The sequence below is a fragment of the Aedes albopictus genome, chromosome 3 (assembly GCF_035046485.1).
Source record: "Aedes albopictus strain Foshan chromosome 3, AalbF5, whole genome shotgun sequence".
Classification (NCBI taxonomy): domain Eukaryota; kingdom Metazoa; phylum Arthropoda; class Insecta; order Diptera; family Culicidae; genus Aedes; species Aedes albopictus.
The window spans coordinates 355,739,490-355,764,822 of NC_085138.1; the positions used below are offsets into that span (position 1 = coordinate 355,739,490).

General features: G+C 37.7%; 1 protein-coding gene across 1 annotated transcript in view; it reads left to right on the plus strand.

Moving 5' to 3' along the window:
• The window catches only part of LOC109408718 (roundabout homolog 2), a 493,067-nt gene that overhangs the window by 112,473 nt on the left and 355,261 nt on the right, over positions 1 to 25,333 (plus strand). The window contains exon 2 of the mRNA XM_062855310.1: positions 12,563 to 12,975. Within this exon, the coding sequence (XP_062711294.1) occupies positions 12,876 to 12,975 (100 nt within the window). The 5' untranslated portion in view covers positions 12,563 to 12,875. The remainder of the gene's footprint in view (positions 1 to 12,562; positions 12,976 to 25,333) is intronic.

Here is a 25,333-nt window from a genome sequence, read left to right on the forward strand (position 1 = left end):
GCGGGCCATATGTTGTTTTCTTCCGACCCAAAGGCAAACGTTTGAACACCGTTCAGATTAGCAAGGACTTGACAAAGCGGTTTTCTTCTGTTATCGCCATTGACATGGTTGGTACAGGAAAGCTTCGGGTTTCGGTTGGTGACCGAAAGCAGGCTAATGAGATTGTGGCCTATGAGCTCTTCACACTTGAATATTTCGTTTACATTCCAAGCCATCAGGTCGAGATCTCGGGGAAGGTCGCCGAGGGATCTTTGACCTGCGAAACGATCATGCAAGGCTGTGGTCGCTTCAAGAACCCTTCTCTTCCTCCTGTCCAGATACTGGACTGCCGGCAACTGCATTCGGTCTGCCAGGAGGGCGAGAAAAAGGTTTACACACCATCGGATGAGTTTTGTGTGACCTTCTCCGGATCAGCATTACCAGACATGCTGGTGATTGGCAAACTTCGGCTACCTGTGCGGCTGTATGTACCAAAGGTTATGAACTGCACCAATTGCAAGCAGCTGGGCCACACTGCCCAGTACTGCGGCAACAAACCTCGCTGTGCAACATGCGGGGAGAGATATGTGGACGGTGCGTGTAAAACGCCGCCCAAGTGTGTTTATTGTGGCAGTGACCGTCCACATGATCTCAATGTCTGCCCGAAGTACATACAGCAAAAACAACATCAAAAACGGTCGTTGCAGCAGCGTTCAAGGCGAAGCTACGCCGAGATGCTGAAGAAAGCTGCTCCGGTCGTTGAATCACGCAACATCTACTCGTCTTTGTCTCTCGATGATCAGGGCTCTGACTCTGAGGTTGGAGACGGGGTTCCCTTTGTTTTCAAAGGTGAAACGAGGAAACGGATGAGGCTCCAGAGACCAACCAAAAAACCTCGGAATCTGCCTAGCAGTGACCCCCAACCCACCGTGACAAATTCTAGGAGTGTTAAGAAAGGCACCAAACGTTCACCTCCTGGATTCAAAATCCAAGATGAACGGGACTTTCCTTCGCTCCCAGGAACATCAAAAATCCCAGATGTTCCAATTTTTTCGACTTCTCAGCCAGAGGGACAGCATTCAGAGAACCAGGAACAACCCCTTGGTGCTCCGATGTTTACGCTGTCTGGCATCGTAGACATCATTCTGAACTTCTTCAATGCTCCCGACTCAGTGAAGAACATTATTAAAGGACTTCTTCCTTGTGTGTCCCCTCTTTTGAAGCAGCTGGCTTCTAAAATGCCTCTTCTTGCGACAATCGTATGTTTCGATGGCTAATTTAACCACCGAGGTCGAAGATATGATTTCTGTGCTACACTGGAACTGTCGTAGTATAGTACCGAAATTAGACGTTTTTAAATTTTTACTTAGCAATTTACAATGCGATGTTTTTGCGCTCTCCGAAACATGGCTGACACCTGATGTGACCCTACCTTTTACCGATTTCAATATCATCCGCCTTGATCGATCCGACTCGTATGGAGGGGTGCTTTTAGGGATCAAAAAGCAGCACTCATTTTATAGAGTCGATATACACCCGATGACAGGCATTGAAGCCGTCGCATGTGCAGTGACTATCCGGGGGAGAAGCCTAAGTTTCGCCTCCATTTATCTTCCACCGAGAACTGCGATATCTCGCAGAGATCTCGCTCACATCTGCTCGGTTATGCCTGAGCCACGGCTGCTGATGGGAGATTTTAACTCCCATGGTACAGGCTGGGGGGAACTGTACGATGATAGCCGTTCATCTTTGATATATGACCTCTGCGACGACTTCAACATGACAATTTTGAACACTGGGGAAGTTACGAGAGTGGCACCTCCAGCTAAAGATGGCAGTCCTAGAGACAGCCGATTAGACCTCTCAATCTGTTCGAGCTCACTATCGCTGGAGTGCACATGGAGGGTTATCCAGGATCCCCATGGTAGTGATCATCTGCCGATCGTTGTTTCTATTTCCAATGGCCCACAGCAGCCTCCATCTATTGACATCATCTATGACCTCACGAAACACATTGACTGGGGGAAGTACGCGGAAGCAATCATCGACGGTGTGCAATCTGTAGAAGTCTTTCCACCGCGGGAAGAATATCAGTTTCTCTCAGAACTGATCATCGGTAGCGCGCTTCAGGCACAACGTCGGCCAGTACCAGGTCCGTCGGTTCGTAGGAAACCCCCCAATCCATGGTGGGACAGTGAGTGTACAGAAATCTATCGCGAGAAATCCGCGGCGTTTAAAGAGTTTCGTAAACGCGGTACGGTCGAAAACTTTGAGCGGTACGCTTCCCTTGAACGCAAGTTTAAGAACTTGATCAAGGCGAAGAAAAGCGGTTATTGGCGTCGCTTCGTCGAGGGCTTGTCGCGCGAGACTTCGATGAAAACTCTTTGGAACGTCGGGAGAAGAATGCGTAACGCGTCGTCGGTTAACGAGGATAGGGAAAGCTCTCCCCGGTGGATTCTCAAGTTCGCAAAAAAAGTTTGTCCAGATTCCGTACCCGTGGAGCGAATAATTCGTAACGTTTCCGAAGATAGGGATGACATGGATAGACCGTTTTCGATGGTGGAATTCTCACTTGCTCTCCTTTCATGTAACAATTCTGCTCCAGGGATGGATCGCATCAAGTTCAACTTGCTTAAAAACCTCCCCGACGTCGCTAAGAGGCGCTTGTTGAACTTGTTCAATCAGTTCCTGGATAACAACATCGTTCCGGATGATTGGAGGCAAGTGAGAGTGATAGCTATTCAAAAACCAGGGAAGCCCGCGTCGGATCATAACTCGTACCGTCCAATCGCGATGTTGTCTTGCCTACGGAAGTTGTTGGAGAAGATGATTCTCTTTCGACTGGACAAATGGGTTGAATCGAAGGGCATGTTGTCAGATACACAATTTGGTTTCCGCAGAGGCAAAGGAACGAACGACTGTCTTGCGTTACTTTCTTCAGAAATTCAGCTTGCCTTTGCTCAAAAACAGCAAATGGGCTCAGTGTTTTTGGATATTAAGGGGGCTTTTGATTCAGTTTGTGTCGATGTTCTTTCCGACAAACTCCACGAAAGTGGCCTTTCACCAATTTTAAACAACTTTTTGTATAATTTGCTGTTTGAGAAGCAGATGAGATTTGCTCATGGTGACTTGACAGTTTCACGAATTAGTTACATGGGTCTCCCCCAGGGTTCATGTCTAAGCCCCCTTCTTTACAATTTTTATGTCAGAGACATAGATGATTGTCTCATGGAAAATTGCACGTTAAGACAGCTTGCGGATGACTGTGTTGTTTCTGTGACGGGATCAATAGCAGTTGATCTGCAAGGACCATTACAGGATACTTTGGACAATTTGTCCACTTGGGCTCTCAAGCTGGGTATCGAGTTCTCTCCGGAGAAAACTGAGATGGTTGTCTTTTCTAAAAAACACAAACCGGCTAAGTTTCCGCTCGTTCTGATGGGTAAGACAATCACTCATAGCATGTCTTCTCAATATCTTGGTCTCTGGTTCGACTCTAAATGCACCTGGGGGAAGCACATTGTGTATCTGATACAAAAATGCCAAAAGCGAATCAATTTTATGCGAACTATTACCGGAACATGGTGGGGAGCACACCCGGAAGATCTGATCAGGCTGTACCAAACAACCATTCTGTCGGTTTTAGAATACGGTAGCTTCTGTTTTCAATCCGCGGCGAAAACACACTTACTGAAGATTCAACGGGTTCAGTACCGTTGCCTTCGGATCGCGTTAGGTTGCATGAACTCAACTCACACTATGAGCTTAGAGGTACTTGCTGGTGTACAGCCTCTGACAGACCGCTTTGCGGAGTTATCGTTCCGGTTCCTCATCCGTTGCGAGGTTGTGAATCCATTGGTCATTGAAAACTTCGAAAAGCTGCTTGCACAGAACCCTCAAACTCGTTTTATGAGTGTGTACTACTGGTACATGACGTTGGAGGTAAGCCCATCTCCGGTTAACACCAATCGTGATAACTTCTCAGACTTCGACAGTTCCTCTGTGGATTTTGATCTGTCCATGAAGGATGAGATCACCGGAATACCAGAATCTTTTCGTTCCGTGTGTATTCCACAAATTTTTGCAAGTAAGTTCGGGCATGTTAGCGGGGACAGACAGTTCTTCACAGATGGTTCGAAAACCGATGATTCGACTGGTTTCGGTGTCTACAACGAATTTCATAGCGCCACCTTCATGCTTCAAAAGCCATGCTCGGTATACATTGCTGAGCTAGCGGCTATATACTACACCTTAGAGTACATTCGCACTCTCCCACCTGAGCACTACTTCATTTTTACCGACAGTCTAAGTTCTCTGGAGGCTGTTCGGTCAATGAAACTGATGAAGCACTCAGCGTACTTCCTGAATGGAATTCGCCAAGTCTTGAGTGCTTTGTCCAAACGCTCATACACCATCACCATAGCTTGGGTCCCTTCACATTGCTCAATTCCGGGCAATGAGAAAGCGGACTCTCTGGCTAAGGTGGGCGCTAGCGAAGGCGATATTTACGAGCGTCAAATTGCCTTCGACGAATTTTTTGCATTAGCCCGTCAGGAGACCTTGATCAGCTGGCAACACAAATGGAGAGATGGAGAGATGGGTAGATGGTTGCACTCCATCATTCCGCAGGTATCGAAGAAGCCATGGTTCAAAGGGTTGGATTTAGGCCGCGATTTCATTCGTGTAATGTGTCGGCTGATGTCCAACCACTATTTGTTAAACGCACATACCTTCCGTATTGGGCTCTCGGAAAGCAATCTCTGTGTCTGCGGCGTGGCTTACCAGGATATCGAACATGTCGTGTGGGGATGCGATGAGCATCGTGAAGTCAGATCTGAGCTGTATGAAACTCTCCGGGTCCGAGGAAAACAACAGAAACCCGTTAGAGAAGTGTTGGCAGGCCTTGATTTGGAGTACATGGATCTTATTTACCAGTTTTTGAAACGTGTTGATGTCAGAATTTGATCTCGTACGTTCCTTGTTTTCGTTGTCCGAAATTTGGTTTTGTTGTTCGCTCCCTGTCTTTCGTTGCCCCCCTTTCCGTTTGTCCTCTTCTTGTCGTTGTCTTCCGATAAAGCCCTTTCTGTTTAGTCCCGTTACAGATCAGGACAGTCGGTCCCATCAAGGTTTTTAGTATAAGATAGCAAGTAATATAGTATAAGTCCCTTAATTCCTTCCTTTCCAACTTTATATATTTGTTATCCCTAACCTCGAAACAGCCGCGAGTACTTCGGCTCCCAAAACTAACCTAGTATTAAGTCAGTATAAATTTAAAACAACAACATGTAAAATCAACATAAAAAAAAAATGTAAAGATGATTTCGGCTCTGTTATGCCCAAGTGGCGCCCGAGCCTTCCAAATAAACGAATAAGTAAAAAAAAAAAAAAAGATTCTCGAAAGGAATGCTTGAAGAAAAAAGGAATTCCTGAATGTTGCTGAAGTGACTATGTATCTCTGTTCCTTGTAGTTTCTATGGTGTGATAATACGAATTATTTATATCTGTTTCTTGTAGTTCGTTCATATCTTCAGTATCTCTGATATCTTAGTAAAAGTATATTCAATAAGACTAATTAATAGCAGTTGAATTAATATAATAAATAAATAAAATAAAACAAGAGATAAGAAGGTATTTTGATTATTTCTGGCATTGGAAAATTCTTTGTAGAATAACAAAATGTAAGTTTTTCTTGAAAAACAAAATGTTGTAGTTGAAAATAAATACTATTACATATTTGAAGCTGCTTAGAGGAAACTGCTATCAGTAAATCTTGATATGTTGCCAAGGAAATAATTTGGCCACAATATGCAGTATTTATGAGCAGTGCTGTCAAGATACAATCAGAGCTGTTAACTCAAGGTTTCCAAATTTTAGTGCCCCCCCATAGGAATGGCTTCAATATAGCACCTAACACTGAATAATTTCGGGAAAAACCCTCCATTAATTTTCTCATGGATTTGTTTTTTTTTGTAGTCATTCTTATAGATTACCGCAAGACATTTCTATAGGGATATTTTCAGGATTTATATTTGAAAACTTTTTTTGCAGGATTTTCTAGAATTATTGCAGCAAAAAAAAAAAAATTCCAAAGATTCCATAAAGTAGCCCCATAAAGTTCATTCCTGTCCATGTATTTCATTGGGAATTTTTCCTAGCATTTCTCCAGAAATTTTGTTTAGGTCTTCTTCAAGAATTTTTTTAAGACATTTTTCAAAAGATTCATCTTGAAACTCTTCACGAATTTCTTCAAAAAATTCTTTTAGGAATCATTAAGCGATTTTCGGGAAAACTTCTTGAAGGATTTCTACAGAAGTTCGTGTAGAAAATCCGTAGTGGATCATATCAGAAATTATTCTAAGGGTATCCTATAAAAATTCATTCGTTTTCTCAGCAGCCTTTTCAGAAATTATTGTTGGAATTTCTACAGATGTTTCTTCAGGCAAAGCTCCATATCGTCAGGAATTCTTTCATGCATTTATTGAGAAACGTCGCTAGAAAGTTCTTAAGAGATTCTTCTGAATCTTTCTCCAGGGGTTTCTCTAGAAGTTCATCCAGGAATCCCATCAGGGATTGCTAGGGTTCAAAAAGACCCGACTTCATGATTTCTCTCTGATTTTTTTTTCCGATGATGCACCAGGAACTTATCCAATGATTCTCTCAGTAATTCCTGCAAAACTTACTTTATTTATCCATGAATACATGCAAAGGTTTCTTCAGTTCTTCCAAGAATTCTTTCCGTGATTCTTTCAAAGCTTCCTTCAAAAATGTCATTCTGTGGTGGATCCAAAACATTCCTTCAGGATTTTTTTTTCAGAAATTTTGTGCACTCAGAAATTGTATACAAAATTCCTTTATGAATTCCTCTAGAGATATCTCCAGTAGTTCTTCCAAGGATCCCTTCATACATTACTCCAGGGATCCCTCAGTATACACCAAATTTTTTGAAACGCTTCCAGCATAAAAAACAGCAAAATAAATTGCTGAATTTAATCATTTTTTTTTGCTGAATTTCAGCACATGGTTCAGCAAGTTGAAAAATAATTGCTGATATTTAGTAAATTTGCATTGCTGAATGAAATCAGCACAAAAAAAAAATCAGCAAAGTTTGTTGAATACCAGTAAACAAAATTTGCAGTGTACATCAGTATCTTTGTCTGCAGTTTCTGCAGACATTTTTCAGAGTTTGCTTCAGAACGCCATCGAAGATTTCTCCAGGAATCTCCCCAGAAATCTCTCAGGTAATTATCCCTTGAAACTACTTTCCCTAGGAATTAAGGAGAAAGGAGTTTTTCCATCTGTTCTCCCATGCATTTATCCAGAACCTCTCCAGAGATAACTTTTGAAATTACTTCAAAAACTTTGTCCAGGAACTCCCCTAAAGTCATAAAAAAAACTCTTTTGGAAATCTCCAAATGTATCATCAGGAGCTTTTTTAAAGATACTCCTTCAGACGATCCTCCAGAGATTTCTTAAGAAATTTTTTAACCCTCCTTTGGCATAAGGGTCATTTTTGTCCCAAACCGTACACTACGCCAGCGAGCTGCTGCTAACGTGATGCAAAAGGATGGTTAGGAGTTTCTGTCAAGGATTTCTCCAATTATGTTTATGTAGTTTTTGGAAGAACTTCAGAAAAAAAATCTGACGGAGTATCTGAAACGGTTTCAACAGGATTCACTGAAGGAATCCCAGGATATATTTCTGACGGAGCCACAGAATCCAGGAAGGAATTTCTCAAGGATTTGTTGGAGATACGATTGAAAGAATTTCCGAAGGAATCTTTTTACGAATTCAAAATAAAATTTTAGAGGAATTTCTTAAAAACATCTATGACAAAACTTTTGAAGAAATTCCTTGCTGAAATTCTTGAAGCAATTTCAAATACTTTGTAGTGGTCTATGGAGATATGCTTTAAGGAATACCTGAAGAAATTTAAGGAGGAATTTGAGCAAAAATTTCTGAAAGAATTTCTCAATAAATCTTCGGTAGAATCCCTGTGGACTCTCAGCAAGTATGAATCTCTAGAGGAAAAAAAGTCTAAAGAAATATCAGGGAAATTCTTGAAGTTTCTAAAGAACATCTTGGATAAACAACTGTGTAAGCTTTTTGGAAAACTCTTTGTAAAATGCAAAAACAAAACAATCATTTCGGATTTTTCAAGAAAATTCCAGAAGAAATTCATTGATAACATTTTTTGGAGAAACAGTAGATAAGTTTCTGTAAAAAATAGAAGATAAGCTTAAGATTTTTTTTTAAATGTTTCTAAAGGAATTCCTGACGAATTTCCTAGTAAAAATTTATTAATCATTTGAAAAATTCTTGGAGAAATTGTAATAGTTATTTTTAGAGGAAGTACCGGATAAATTTCAAGCAAAATAGAACAATATCTGAAGGAAAGCCTGAAGGGAGCAATATATGAACTCCTGTAAATATCTCTGGAGTAATTGTTGCCCGAATCACTGGAAGAAATTAAGCAAAAATCTCTGGACGGATTCTTGGAGGATTAATCCCTGAAGTATTTTCTGTTCAATAATCTGCGAGAATTGTCAATGAGCAGTTCCTGGTGGCAAATATGTGCATTAATTTTCTGAACCCTTAGAAAGCCCTGGAAGAAAGAATTTTTGAAAAAAAAAATCTGATGGAAACCCACTATAAGTTTCCGAAAAAAAATCTGAACAAATCCCTAGGAGAATTCCTAAAGAAATCCCTGACGTAGTAAAACATAAAAACATTGAAATCTACTTAAAAGGATTCTTGAAGAAATTTCTATATACATTCTTGGAGTAATATTTGGAGGAAGCGCTAAGGTAATTTTTTAAACCATCCCTGGAAAAAATGTTTGAAGAATCCACTTCTAAAAGAAATCTTCGAAAATTCCTGAAGAAATTTCTGAAGGAACACATGCTACAGGGTTGCCAGATAATTTTTTTGAAAAATTTGTATCACTATTTTCAAAAATCGATATCCCATACAAAATTTAGGTGAAAAATAGCCCCTCTAGCTCAAAACTCTGTATTTCATATGAAATGAAATCTGTTTGGATGCTCGAAAATCTGTATAATACAGATAAATCTGTATATATGGCATCCCTGCACATGCAGCAATTTTGGAAGGAATCAATTAAAGATTTCATAAACGAATCCTTGGACAAACTTATGGAGGATTTTCATGAAGAACCTCTGAGGGAAATGTACCTGGATGACTTTGTGGGTAACCTTTCTGAGAATTTCTGAAGGGGCCTGGAAAATATTCTAAAGAAATCCTTGGAGCTTTTGTTTATGAGTTTAATGCTTTTGATTTTCTGAAGGAATCGCTGGAAGTATTTCTGAAGGAATCCTTGCATAATTGCCTGAATTAAGTCTCGTACTGTTTTCTAAAAGAAATAATGAAGAAATTTCTGAGGAAATTCATGAGAGCTTATCTTGAGAACTTACAGAAGAAATTTCTGGATGACGCTCTAGAGAAAATTCCGAATGATATTCTTGAAGAATTTCTTAAGAACATTCAAAAAGAATCCGCGGAAGACTTTCTGGAAGGAATAACTGGGGGATTTTCTGTAGAAATATATGGCGCAACTTGTATACGAATCCATGGAAGGCTTCACAAAGGAGTTATTATTTTAAATTCTGGAATAATCTGCTAAAAAACCTGAAAAAAATAAAACAAAACTATGATTTTCCCAAAGCACTCACTGAAGAACTCCAGAAGGAATTCTTATAGAAATCTCCGACTCATTTTCAGCCAGAATTTCCCAAAACTCCCATAGAACATTTTCTGTAAGAATTTTTGAAACAAGGCTTGGATGATTATTTCAAAAAAATCATGGATGGTTTTCAGAAAATAATCCTTCGAAAATTTTCTGAAGGAATCCCTCAAGGTTTTGTGAAGCAATCAATGTAAAATTCTCTGAAATCATCATTTGAGAAATGTTTAGGAAATGTGTAGTGAAAATCTGAATTATCCCTATAAGGAACTGAATTCCTAATTCCTGAAGAATGTTTCCGAAAGAATCTATGAAAGCAATCGTGCAAGCATATTCGTAGGCGGTTTTCTTAAATTAACTTACCTTACCGATCCGGCTAAGGCTGGGGTGGCCTCTGCTGTACATAGTAGCCGTCTCCATTCCATTCGGTCCATGGCAGTTTGTCTCCAGTTCCGCACTTTGCGTAGGGTCCGCAGATCGTCCTCCACTTGGTCGACCCACCTAGCTCGCTGCGCACCACGTCTTCTTGTACCGGTCGGATGACTCTCGAGAACGATTTTAGTCGGGTTGCTATCCGACATCCTGATGACGTGACCCGCCCACCGTAGCCTCCCGATTTTCGCGGTGTGGACGATGATTGGTTCTCTTAGCAGCTGATGCAGCTCGTGGTTCATTCGCCTTCTCCAAGTCCCGTCTTCCATCTGCACTCCGCCATAGATGGTACGCAACACCTTCCGTTCGAAAACTTCAAGGGTGCGTTGGTCCTCTGCACGTAGGGTCCATGTTTCGTGCCCATAGAGGACGATCGGTCTAATCAGCGTTTTGTAGATTGTTAACTTCGTGTTACGGCGAACTTTATTCGATCGTAGAGTTCTGCGGAGTCCAAAGTAAGCACGATTTCCTGCCACAATGCGCCTCTGAATTTCTATGCTCGTGTCGTTGTCGGCGGTCACCAGTGAGCCCAAGTACACGAATTCTTAAACCGCCTAGATTTCATCACCGTCGATATGAATTCGGGTTGGCGGGGCGGAGATTCCTCCCTGGAGTCCTTTGCCATCATGTACTTTGTCTTCGACACATTAATGACTAATCCGATTCGCCTGGCTTCACTCTTTAGTCGGATGTACGTTTCCGCCATCGTCTCAAATTTACGAGCAATAATATCAATATCATCGGCGAAACCAAGCAGCTGAACGGACTTCGTGAAAATCGTCCCACTCATGTTTATCCCCGCTCTCCTAATTACACCCTCTAAAGCAATGTTGAACAGCAAGCACGAAAGACCATTACCTTGCCGTAACCCTCTGCAAGATTCGAAGGGACTCGAGAGTGTCCCTGATACTCGAACTACGCACATCACTCGATCCATCGTCGCTTTGATCAATCGTATCAGTTTAACCGGGAATCCGTATTCGTGCATAATCTGCCATAGCTGTTCTCGATCGATTGTATCATACGCCGATTTGAAATCGATGAACAAGGGATGTGTGGGCACGTTGTATTCGCGGCATTTCTGCAACACCTGGCGGATGGCGAACATCTGGTCCATTGTAGCGCGTTCACCCATAAATCCAGCCCCACGAACTCTGTTGCAATCGGTGATAGACGGCGGCATTAAATTTGAGAGAGTATCTTGTAGGCAGCGCTCTCTTGGTAATGACCCAGTGTATGCTCTCACCAGTGCTTCTCCACCGTTTTTTAGAAGCTCGCTGGGTAGTTGATCTGCTCCAGCGGCTTTGTTGTTTTTCAACCGGCCAACCTCCTCCTCAATCTCGTGAAGGTCAGGGACCGGAAGTCTTTCTGGTACACTTAACCTAGTTGAAAATAAATACTATATATTATAAAATAGTACTATTATTTGAAGCTGCTTAGAGGAAGATGCCATCAGTGCCAAGGAAACATGGCAGTATCTATGAGTACAACACTCACAAACATCATCTTTTAAAATCGGAAGTGTTTATTGATGATTCTTACAGAATAATTTGCTCGAGTGTGGCTCATTCTGTTATTAGTCTGTTCGGTTCGAAATTTGATCTCGCTAAAGCAGAAGAAAAAATCTCATCAGGATCGTCATCAACCCCGTCGATTGCCAAAAGTCGCTTCTGCTTTTTTTACTGACTCGGTTCTTCTGACCCAACCATCAACCAATCTAGCCTAGGTTCCTGGAAGGCACGCAAAATCATGATGAGCACCGCGGCAGCGGCATCCAAATGGTTCACTTCTCTCGCATGGTGGTGCAAAATTACACTGCTGAAAAGGGTTTGACAGCGAGCCTTTACTTCGTCGGCCGGGCCATTTGTTTCCACTCGGAATTTCCCATAGACGGAGGTCACAAAGAGCTTGGTGGTGGGTTTCCTTATGGGAAGTGTGCAACAGCTTGTACTGGCAGTAGCGCGACCCGAGCAGCAGCTGTCCGGAAACGGATTCAGATTCGGGTGCTTGTCAATATAATTTGTTTTGAAATCGGGACAAGGTGTTCGAGAACTGAATTATGGGTCGATGGGTGGCTGATTTGAAACTTGAATTTGCGCCTCTGGTTGTGAAAGCCACAAGCAAGGCCGTGCCCAAGGGGGGAGGGAGGGTTGGTGATTAACATCCCCTCCCTCCTTGTCGATGTTCTATGTATATATTATGTGCCCCTCCTAAATAGCAAGAACCCCTCCCTTGACGCCTTTTCTGTGCACGGGCCTGGACACAACTATGAAGATTCCAAATGATCGTTAAAACCGTGGTCGATCGAAATTTCGCAAGTGTTACGTCTGTTTGTCTGTGGTAACGGGTTTGTTTGTTACACGGTTTTGTTACTTACCTTAACACAATTTAGAATTATTTTTATGGAACTCTTCTTGTATTAACTATTATTTTTTTTTCTTTTACTTTCAGAATCATCACTGCCGTAATCGATAGACAACTCAGAAACACAACACTTCCATCGAACAGGTGCACATCATAAGTCACCACAATGACGACGAATTGAGTGGAACCAATCGCCTCAAAGTTTCACCGCGCTCGTTGCGAACAACGACAAACAACGCCATCGTGGCGTGCCGGTTTCCTGTGTGACAAAACCATCGACAACAACTGTGCGTGATAGTGATCTCCGTCTAGGTACCTACAAGGTGTTTCCCGCGGGTGCCGGAAACGGAAAACACTAGGTGTGTGCCAGGTTTCTGTTATTGTGTCGGCTGTGACCAAGATGACTGTGCAAAGTCAAAGAAGCAGAATGACGTCAGCATTCCCGATGGTGGTGGTTACGCTACTGCTGTTGGCATCGACTTCGATCCAGTTGACAAACGGTAAGTTGAGATGTTCTTTCGGCATGTGGAGAAAGACAAGGGAGTTTGATTGAAATCTGAGTTGGGAGAAGATTCCGCGCACACATGTTCGAGCTGACTGTAAAGCAAAAGCATTATATCTACGAACGTGTGCAATCTGAGAACTGTGAAGATAATCTTTTGTTGTTTGGTTTAGTTTTTTCCCTCTTTCTCACTCTTGGTATGCCTTTCTCGTTAATGGCGGTCGGGCGGTACATGGTTGTGGGTTTTTGATTCCGAATGCTGCATGTTATGTTGTGTTGCTTATGTTGGATTTGGTGTTTGTTTTATCTCGTCTCTCGGAATCAGCAATGAAGTCAATGCTGTCCTCAGGAGAAGAAAAGGGCATGACTAATGTGAAATCTTCATTAGTGAGGGTAGAAATTTACTTCGTCTTATGCGCTAATTCCTGTTATTTCAGATGGAAAATAGCTAATAACTACAGATTATCTAACTTACCTTTGCTAGTGCCTCATCAGATGGTAGCAAAAAGACGTAGACTATTAATAACCAGCTCCTATAGTACTGAAAATCGAATTCTTACGCTAAATTTCATTCCACTTCCAAGGTGTAATTTTTTTTTCTCGTTTTGCGTACAACGAAGGCAACCGCACCAAAGCAACAGGTAGGCGAATTTTTCTTCATCATCGATCAATTTTCACTTCGCTAAATTCACTTGTTGAACTTACCTTCAATACACACCCCACAAAAGCTCTGTGGTACTTCAAAGTTGGAATTCACTGCTGCAGAATGCCTCAAAAGCTGCATAATTAATCAAACCAATCGCTTTTTTCGTCGGTAAAATGTAAACAACAAATTGTCTTCATCTAGGGAGGATGCAAGCAAATTCCTGCGTGTTTTTTTTTTTTTGCACACGAAACATCGTACTTCACAACCACAGAGAAAGATTTCTTGGTTGCACCGTGATAGCGTAATATGATATGGTGGGCAAATCAATAATTAATTATTTATTTAAATATTGTTGTTGTTATGTCGAGGCTACATCCATCTAAATTTAAAAGTGTCTGTTCAATCGTACTTACATGATTTGATTTGGATTGCGAAGAATTTGACCGGCTTTCTACCGACCTACGGTCAAATCATAATGTTTTACCATCTTATGTACCACAGTGTCACGTAGAAGGTGTGCTGAGAATTGAATTCATGTTGTGCCCGAAATAGGCTTGGACTTGATAGAAACAGAATTCGAGGGACAATTCTTATGTTTTTTTTAAGGAAACTAGTTCTTTTAACATATGTTTTATATGTCATGGACGCAAATATTAGTAAATCGCTTTTGTGTCGTCTAATTTAGGTTAAAAAATACAAATTTTGGTGAAATGGTTTTGTAATTATTCTATTTTTTATTCCTAAAGACGTGTAATGAAAGTCTTATTTATGAACTTGGAACTTCCTATTCCTCTCTCCAAATATATGGAAATACATAGATAAAAAAAAAAAATAAGCCCTCATATTTCCTTTCCGTTTTTTCTCATTTCTTCACGTTCTTATATGTATAAAAAACTATCAAATTTGTTCTTTGCACTCTAGACTTCTTGGTACAAGAAAATCGCTCATATTATTTCTCTAATTTGTTCCCACATTGTTTGTACCCATTCCTATCTGATTTTTAAGAAAAGTCTTGTATTTTACAATACTTGAGCGCCAAATTTCAGGAAAAAAATCATTTTGATGCTATGAATTGTTCACTAAACCCTCCTGAATGTAATAAAATTTCCTTCAAAATTTTTCAAATCTTTTTACATCATCATAAACATGAGAATAAAAACTCTGCTGACAGTTACAGTGTTGTTAATCTGGTGCTGCCATGCAAGAAAAATCTCTCCATCAGTATTGGAAATTACTCTTATTATCTTTTTATGAGCTCGGGATCGTTTCCAGGAATTCATAATAAAATATTCTAGGTATTTCTTTGGGAATTTATTTAGAAATTTCTTATGATATTTCTCCAGGAATCTTTATTTTCTCCAACAATATCTCTCTTCAAAAAATTCCAACTGTCCTCCAGAAATTTTCCAGAAAGGATTCTTAATAAACTTTCTTCTCGATTTTTTTTGAGAAGTTCTCAAGAGATTTCTTTAGAAATTCTTCCAGAGTCTTCCGAAATTTTCTCAAAAGATTCCATTGGAAAACCTTCCATGGATTTCTTCAGAAACCCCTCCATGAATTTCTTAAATTAAGTTCCAGGAATTCCATCACAATCTCCTTCAGCGGCTTTCAAGAAGTTTTCGAAAGACTTTTTTTTCAGAAATTAGTAGAATAATTCATCAGAAACTTCTCTAAGGAATAATTTAGAAAATCTTTCATGGATTCCTTTAGAATTTCTTCCAGAGATTTCTTTAGTAATCCTCCCTGGGATTCTTTTAAGAAACCTTACACGGATTATTTTGTAAATGTTATCCAGGGATTCTTTGAGAAATTCCTCTAGGGATTCCCTCAAAAGTTGCTCAAGGGACTCTCGTAGATCATTTTATATTGATTGCTTCAGAAATTCCTCCGCAACGGAAATTCTTCTAAAGCTTTCTTCAGAATTTTCTCTATGCATTATTCCAAAAATTTCTTCAACTTTTCCTAATGAAAACATTTAACAGATTCCCCTGTTATTACCAGAAGGGTTCCTTAGGAATATCTTCCAGAAAACCCCTTCCAGGCATTCATTTTGTAAAGCTTTCATGGATTTCTTCAGAGCTATTTGAACTGACACCTTCAGAACATCTTTCTGGGATTCTTTAGGCAATTCATCCAGGGAATCCTTCCGCATTTTTTTCACTAGAATTCTGTCATTATTGCTTTCAGCGATTCTTTTACAAGATCATTCAATGATTCCTTTAGAAAGACTTAAATATTAATGCGCACTGAAACGGCAAAAACTAGTAATAGCCAACATCTTACAAAAATATTGATGAAAACTATCTAAGTTTTTTATAATGGAAAGATGTTCCTTCTTTTTATCATCTACACGAAAAACTATTGAAAAATCTCCATAGAATCTCGAATGATTTAATAAGAACCTCATTTTTTGTTGCTTCGTCCAATTGCTTCGTCAAAGGGTTAAGCGAATTTGATCAAGTTTATTGCTAATTTCTAATTTATAAATGCGCGATAATATAGCTGTCCTTTAGAAATTCCACCGGAGTTTCATGCAAAAATTCTTTTAGGGAATGCTGATGGAAATCCTGTAGGGTTTCTATAAAACAAAATATCAATTTAAAAATTCCTCTAGAAATTTTATTTTTTCCTAAATTTCGTCAAGAAATTCTTCCAGAAATTAACCTTCAGAAAATCTTTCTACGATTCCTTCCAAAATTGCTTCATTGGAACCTTCCAGTAAATCTTCTAAAGATTTCATTAAAAACTCTTTCGGTTGATTGATTTCTTCAAAAAAATCGGAAAATTGTTACTTCTGAATTTTTTCAGAGTTTTCCGGGATTCGTTTGGAAAATCTTCCGAAGATTTTTTTCAGAAATGCCTCTAAAGTATTCTCGGAATTTCTTCTAGTGTTATCTTAACTAAATCCTCCGGGGATTCATTTAGCGATTCTTCCAAAATCGCTATCTGCAGATTTTCCAAGAATTTTGTATTGAATTCCTTTACTTGCTGAGCTGCGCTCACGGAAATTCACGGAATTTCAATTTACATCATCAAAATCATGGTGATTGAAAAAAAAGCTGAATTTTCATGCGCTCTTTGTGGGATAGTCTGCTTCCAGAAATTCTTCCAGAAATCTGTTTAAGGTTTCCGTCAAATATTTCTTACGGAAGTCATTCAGAAAATCTTCCATGAATTCCTTCAGAAATTTTTCCATGTATTTTCTCATAGAATTTTCCAATTCCATTTACGATTTCTTCTAAAATTTTCTAAAGGATACTTGGAAAAATTCCTCCAGATAGCTGTACAGATATCTCTAAAAGATTTTTTTCAGTATTTTTTCTAAGGGTTTTTTTCAAAATTCCTCAAGGGTTTAGCCAGAAAATTTTCTAGTGAAATTTTTAGAAACTTTCCCTTGGATTTCTTCAGAACTTCCTTAAGATTTTTTTTCTGAAAATCGTCCAAGGATTTCTTTGGGAAGTTCTCCAGTGATTCTTTTTAAAAAAAATTTGAGAGACTCATTCAGATTTTTTTTTTAATCACTTATCCTAATTTACAACTCTTTTGTCCACTAGGGTACTACGTGAGCGATTCCAATTGGACGCTGTACTTCCATTTTGTACAGCTCCTAAATGTATTCTATTCTATTCGACTTTATTGAACTGGTTGCCTTTGTGCTTCTTTCACTCTTCTACCCTGTCCATGGAAGAATGATGAGCACGATGATGCTGATGTGTTGATGAGTTGCGGTTCGCCGATATCCAAATTCCGGGTTCGTTAGAGCTATATGCTCCGAAGAGGGTCAGGTGCCAGATGCTCTCGGGGGGAAAAGCAACTGACGAACAATTGCAAGTACCGGGGCTGGGTTTGAACCCATGACCATCCGCTTATGAAGCGAACGTGCATACCACTGCGCCACGGGCCCCGACCATTCAGAAATTTGATCCATTTATTTCTTCGGAAAATTCTCTAGAGATTGAAAAAATAAAACTCCTTTGAAAAATTTCCCACGCGTTCGTTCCGAAATATCATCAATAATGCTTCCAGGATTTGAGATTTCAATGGAAACTCCCGCAGAAATGTCTCTAGGAATTCATGCAGAAATTCCTGCATGAATGTGTCAAAATATTGAAGCCTGATTTTGCCAATGATTTTAGCAGCAGTTCATACAGGGATTGCTTTCTTAGATATTTTTTCAGAAATTCTTCCAGCATTCCTCCATGAAGGCCATTTAACATTTTTTCCACGTATTCTTACGGATATCCATTCAGAAAAATCTTCAGGAATGTTTCTAAATTTTCATTGAGGTATGTAGGTTTTGCTTTAGATATTCCTTCACGAATTCCTTCCCAAAATCGCCAAGGAACTTTATCCATAATTTTTCGCATGATACGACTTGCATTTTCTTAAAAAGTATCTGCAGTTATTCGACTGGGATTTAAAAATGATGATAAGGGGCTGTTCATAAACCACGTAGACTTTTTGGGTGGAGGGGGGGGGGGCTGCCCAAAGTCTACGCTCCATACAAATTTTAAAATTTTAGTATGGACGAAAGTCTACGAGGGGGGAGGGGGGGATCTGAGATGGCCAAGTTTTGGTCTACGTGGTTTATGAACAGTCCCTAACACAAATTCACTATATAAAAAAAATATGATGGAATCACAATTTTTTTGTTAAATTTATCCGTATTATGATTCCAGGTACAAGGAAGGCAAAGTTTTTCGATGACTGTTTCAGACACCATTGCAATAATTTTGGCAAATTATGTCAAACAAAACCGTTCGCGCAGTCAGTTACAGCTTTCTCAGAACTACAAACTTTTTGCTTATTATCAGAGCCATATCGTGAGGTTAGCCAGGTTGGCCCGCGCCAAGGGCCTCAGAGGGCCTAGAACCAGAAGGAAACAGGACGATCTATGGGTCTTTTGAATGTTATCAAAATTTCACTATTTTCGGTATCTTTTTTTTTCTCCCCTGTTGGGGAAATTAAGCCACTGCGTCCAATAGGCTGAACTTTTGTGGCATCAATCTTAGATTGATCATGTGTTTTTTACGTGCTTCCGTATTCTCAAAAATTCTAATGTTTCTTGATTATTTTGAATTTATGAATTTATCTGAGAATTTATCTACCTACTATTTTATTTTGAGAAATCATAAGTTTCATAAGATAATCATAAGATCGGTTTGATTTTGAAAATTGTACTGGAACTTTCATTCTAAAAAATCCATGCGATGAAAGTCTCGCATTCATTCTAATAATTTTACAGTGTCGAAAAAAGAGTATTTTTAATGGACAATATTCAGATGATGCTCTTTCAGTTCATACATTTGTTATCTCCAGGAAATGTTCATTTGGTCTTAAACTGTAGCAGATTTTTTTTTAATTTTTGTTTCCTCAATATTCCAGGAATTCCTTCATGAATTTCACTAGATTTTTCTTCGGAATTTCTTACAGGGTTTCTTTCACACAATCTTTCTAGAATTCTTTCAATTTTTTTTTCTACGGATGTCAATAAAAAATTATCAGAAAATTCCTCTAAAAGTTTTAACAGAAGCTCCTTCAGAAATTCTTAAAATTTCTCCGCGGATTTTACTAGATGAACTTCCATAGTTTCCTAAGAAATTTCTGCAGATATTCTGTCAAAAAAATTTGATTGATAAATTTTATATTTTTTTCAAAGATTCTTCTAGAAATTGATACTTCTACTTCTCAATTTTTATGTTTTACAATTTTCCAGAAATGCCGTCAGAATTTATTTTAAAGCTTCCTGCAAAAGTATCTGTAAGGGTATTACTTAGTAAAAAAATCCTTCAGAGATTTCTTTCAAAATCTTTCCAGGGATTCCTTCATAAATGCCTCTGAGAATTCCCTCCAAAAATTAATAAAAGGATTTTTTTTTTCAGTAAGTCTCCTTTCAATTATTTTAGAAATTCGACCAAAACTTTTTTCAGAAAGTCTTCTTTTAGAAAAAAGAAATCTCTCACATCGCTTAGAAAATCTTCCATTGATGGCTTTTACTAGAGAATTTTTTTTTGTGAAATTTCTTTAGAAAACATATAATGAATTTTCTCGTATGGCGCGCTGTCCACAAATTATGTAACACTCCAGAGGGAGGGGTAAGTACAGCCGAACGTTGCGGCCCATACCCATATTTCTTTATAAAAAAAGGTTATGGTGGGGAAGGGAGGGGGGGGGGTGTTCAAAAAAGAAGATTTTAGATTTACGTTTTAAATGGATGGAACTTAAATTCTCCGAAGAAATCATGAATTTGGAATTCTTTCAAAAATTTGTCCAGGTATTTCGTTAGAAAGTCAACCATTGATTTCATGCATTGATTCTCCAAAGGTTCCTTATGAAAGCTTTCCATGCATTCCTTCAGAAATTGCTCCAGGGATTTGTTTATAAAACGTTCTAGGGATTTTTTTTAAAATCCTTCACAGAATATCTTCCTTCCTGGCTCCACAATACAATATATAATTGTTAAACGTTGCTGAACTGTACTTGCTGTGACTTGATAAACAGTGTTGTTTTCCCAGCAGCTAGGGGAGGGGATTAACTAGGGTGATGGGAGGATTCTAGAGTGTGAACGATCCACGGTTGGGTATATAGGGATATCGAAAAAGCTGTAGAGTAGTCCAGCGAGTGGAATTAGTAGGATCTTACACCTTAAAAATGTTTTCTTTCAGGAATTCTTCCAGAGCTTCTACACTCTTTATGAACTGTTCCAGGAATTCCTCAATGATTTCCATTGAAATTTCTTGCTGAAATGCCTCTCGGATTTTCATCAGGTATTTCTCCGGATATTCCTCCATGTCAGTGATTCGACTAATAATTTCTGTTGTTTTTTTAGATTTTCTGGGAAATATTTTTAACAAACTTTAGAAGAAACTTTCGGTTAAGTAGTTGGAATACTTTGGTAAAACCAATTGAAATTATCGCCAAAAATTGATAAAGTCGATCGTTTGAGGTTTCCTGAAACCCTCTGTTTTTCTCAATTAAGTGTTTTTGAAAATAAAACTCAGTTGAACAAAAAATTCAAAAATGTAAAAAAAAAAAGAAAAATGAATGTCAGATGTCTTGAAGAAATTTATGCTGCGTTATTTACGTTAACCCTCTAATACCCAATCCCGCCTTTAGACGGGGTATAGTTTGAGCATTTTTGTAATTTTTGTTTCGTGGAAAGTCAAACTTTTTATATTTTTGGCTGATATTTAGGGCTGTTCTGTATATCTCAAAATGGTTTTTGGTGTATTTTGAAGCGTATTTACATTTTTTAAAATTCATTGAAAAATTGATGTTTTAGTCACATTTTAGAAGTCATTGTTTATTTTGTATTAAATCGCTACAATTGACATATTTTAAATTTTTCCCAAATCATTCTATCCTTGTTTAATAGTTTAAGGGAATCGAATACACTCTAAAATTATTTTCCTTCAAATTACACGGAAAATAAAATTTTCTTTGAAAAAAAATTAAAATAATAATATTTCAACAATAATCATAAAATCTCAAAATGTTTTCATCTCAAAACATCCGTTCCCCAAATTGGCTTCCAGGAAAAATATAGAAGTGTGGGGATGTTTAAAAATAAAAATTAGAAAAATCAAAAACTGAAATTGACGAAATCGAGAATTAAAAAGAATCATCTTCCAAAACATGTTTAAATCGATTTTAGATGACGAAAAATGATATTTAGATCAAAATCAAAAATTTGGGTATTAGAGGGTTAATAATCTGAAATATAAATCATAATTATTGTGATGCTTGAAATGCAAAATGTGTTCGTACTTATACATGTACAATAAAAAAAACAATTGTAATTTTTTTGGCGACTCCATCGAACTTTCTACAAAAATACACGAATAAAGAACAATCGAAAAAAAAAAACAAAAAATCTTGAGGGGATTTTTTCTCAGAAACATTAAAAACTAGCTTTTAAAGAAATTTTGAAACAATGTCCAACTGTCGGGGGGAACACGACCTGCTTATTATTTTAACAAAAATGTGCACTTGACATAAATAAGTTAAATTAGTCATGTTTTAGTTTATTATACCTAAGAAAAATCGTTGAGATAATAATAAAATATTTTTAAAAATGCATAGTCAATTAAAAAAATACATCATTTTTGTTAGTATATCTTTTTTCCCTAAAACTACCTATTTTGATTTTTTTTATTATCGTACAAATTGGGCCGAAGGGTCTCAGATTTTCATGAAATTTTTTCCACAGGCTGGGTTCATGGATATATGAACAAAAAAAATTGAGAAAAATTCAGGGTCGCCTATTTTCCCGGAAAACTCAGGTGGAAAATTTTGGTTTTCCCCTGACACTACTTACTTTGAAAAATCATAACTCAAGAACGAAGCATCGTAGAAACAAAGTTTTTTTTAGAAAATGAAAGCAAATTTTCTCAGGAATCCAAAAAAAAATATGAACTAGAAAAATTTTTCCACAAAACTTTCCACAGTTGAGAAAATTCGTAAAGAAATCGCAGAAAATTTTGGAATGCAGTTTTTTTCGTTTTTGAGTTATGGCCAATTTTGTTGAAATATGTCCAAATGTGCCATAAAAGCCTTTTCTTTGAAAAATCTTAACTCAAGAACGAAGCATCGTAGAAACAATGTTTTTAATGAAAACGAAAGCAAATTTTCTTAGGAATTGAAAAAAAATATGAAGTGGAAAAAGATTTCCACAAAATTTTCCACCGTCGAGAAAATTCATAAGGAAAAGCCGGAAAAACTATGTCCGAACTCGCGGAAAATTTTCAAAAAAATATTTTTGAGAAGGTAACTATTGCTGAAATTTTTGGAATGTACTTTTTTTTCGTTACTGAGTTATGGCCAATTTTGTGAAATGACCATGCAAGCCTATATTATATGGTCATTTTTCCCTAAATTTCCCATAACTCAGGAACGAAAATTAAGTGCATTCCAAAAATTTCAGCGAAAGAAGCTTATGAAATAACCGTCTCATTTTTTTTTTAATTTTCCACGAGTTCGGACATAGTTTATCCGGCTTTTCTTTATGAATTTTCTCAACGGTAGAAAATTTTGTGGAAAACTTTTATCACTTCATTTTTTTTTTTGAACTCCTGAGGAAATTTGCTTCCGTTTTCATTAAAAACTTTGTTTCTACGATGCTTCGTTCTAGAGTTATGATTTTTCAAAGTAAAGGCTTTTGGCACATTTGGACATTTTTCAACAAAATTGGCCATAACTCAAAAACGAAAAAAAAAGTGCATTCCAAAAATTTCAGCGGTTATAGCTAATAAAATTACCTTCTCATAAATATTTTTTCGAAAATTTTCCATGAGTTCGGGCATAGTTTTTCTGGCTTTTCTTTACGAATTTTCTCAACTGTGGAAAATTTTGTGAAAAACTTTTTACAGTTCTTTTTTTTTTGGATTCCTTAGAAAGTTTGTTTTCATTTTCTAAAAAAAAAACTTTGTTTCTACGATGCTTCGTTCTTGAGTTATGATTTTTCAAAGTAAGTTGTGTCAAGGGAATACAAAAAAAATCCACCTGAGTTTTCCGGGAAAATAAGCGACCCTGAATTTTTCTTTGTTCATATATCCATGAGCCCTGCCTGTGGAAAAAGTTTCATGAAAATCAAAGACCCTTCGGCCCGTACGGTAATAATCCCCTTGAGACAAAATTTCATCGAAATAAAAAATTGTGTTGTTTTTTAAATTTGTTTTGAATTAGAGATTTTTTTTTTAAGAGTATGGGCCAATTTAGATTTTTTTCAATGTTTGATTTTACTTGGTTTATTTTGTGGTAATCACCAAAAAAAATACTTTTTTTTTTTTTTTTTTTTTTTTTTTTTTTTTTATTTTTTTTTATTTTTTTTTTTTATTTTTTTTTTTTTATTTTTTTTTTTTTTTTTGTATTTTTTTTTTTTTTTTTTTTTATTTTTTTTTTTTACAAAATCACTGGCAACACTGATACGCTACAGTTGGCTTCTTCACGAGCAATAATTGAAATTTTGTTTTTCTTAGAGTACGATTAATGTTTTAAAAGTGAATTGTTGTGAATTGTACAGGGAAAACTTTTCTTGTTTGGTGAAAAGTGGAGTTTTATCAAAAAAATAATTCATTTCAGTGAAATTTAAGTTTTTAATTTGGTTTCTGAAAGTGTGCGGAAGCAAAGAAAAAACAGAAGAAACAAAAGGAAGAAAACGCTTTTAACGAAGGCCTCCAAGTGTCCGAAAAAAAAAGCTCCGGTGAAAAGCTCGTGTTAGTCCATCGAATGACTAGTGATTTCTTCGTAAAGGCTGATCAACACTTCGGAAGGGTGGACAGAGTTGCAGAAAAGGATGACAAAAACCGGTGAGAATGTTTCATGTCGCAAATTAAAAAAAAAAACAATAATTTTATATATCTCCTATTTCACCCTTATTTTATGTGTTTCATTTTCTGTTAATTATAAAAAATGTTTTTGTTTTGTTCAACCGTCACTGCTTGGCCAAAAATTGCATTCAATTTTCCAAAAAGCTCTTCCAAATTTTAAGTTTCGCCTATTGACCACCAGATGTGGCTATTGGAAAAGCTTCCCACTAGCGAACCCACCACACCTGGAAAAATACCTACTCAGAGTTGGTCATGCTTGGAGGTTGGTGATTCTTTTGTTTTCTTTATCGGTTTCCGTTGGAGGTGGGACAATGAGTGTCCAGGTTTTGACCGAGACTGAGTGGGAGCTCGCGAGATTCGTCGATTTCTAGGTGGGACCAACTAATAATTATTTACTGCTTGGGTATTTTTCTGGGTGTATTGCGCTGATGGATGATGGCTATCTGGTTTTGACACAAACAGTTTTTTCTTTTTTCCGTCCAATGACTATATATTTAACACCAAAATCAGGAAAACCTTGTTGTATGTGTCATGTGAGCCTACCGCGTTCTGTATATTAATGCATTAGATTGTTACTTATGTGTTTCTTTTTGTAGTTAAATTTTAGCTAGCGAGGATGTGCTGTGATGCAAATAATCGGTGGAGCTATGTGAGCGTGCATACAAGTTGTTTCGTTAAAAGCTCATTTGGACGCCACTCTCAAACCCGTTCAAATATGAATGTTCCTTGTAGTCACAAGAAAATCGTTTTACTTTCCTTTTTTCAGCAGGATTATTAATGTGAAGTGATTGGAGATTAAAACCGGCGCAGGAAGTATTTTAATCTTTTCACCGAACATGATTTTATAACATACATTATTGATTAATTCTATGGTTGTGGATTAGAGGGTGGTACCGGTTGAGTGCACGAGTTGAAGCGTGCGAGCTGCTACTTTCTTGCTGATCGTTGATGTCACAGAGCAGCACAGATGATGGTGTGTGTGTTTGTTGTACTTACCTAACAGGAAAAAAAAAAATCCTATTGGATTTTAGTTTGCGCACATGTTGCGTCACCGCAGGGATGCCAAATGCACCGATTCTTTTTATAGAGATTATTTTAACCATTTATTCCTACAGCAAAAAGGTAGACAATGGAGCACACCGAAACATGTTGATCGAGACATTTAATTTATACAAACTGTATGATTTTCAGCATTTCAAATGGCGGAAATAGACATTTGTAGAATAGCTAACTTTAATGCCAAGAAGTCACCGTTGAACATCTGTCATATAAACTCAACTCTATCACTCATGTTTATTAGGGCCTTGAAAAAGCGGTATGTTTAATTCAGAATGACAATAAAATTATTCTTTACTGTTACGCGGAGCATGCAGAGCAATACT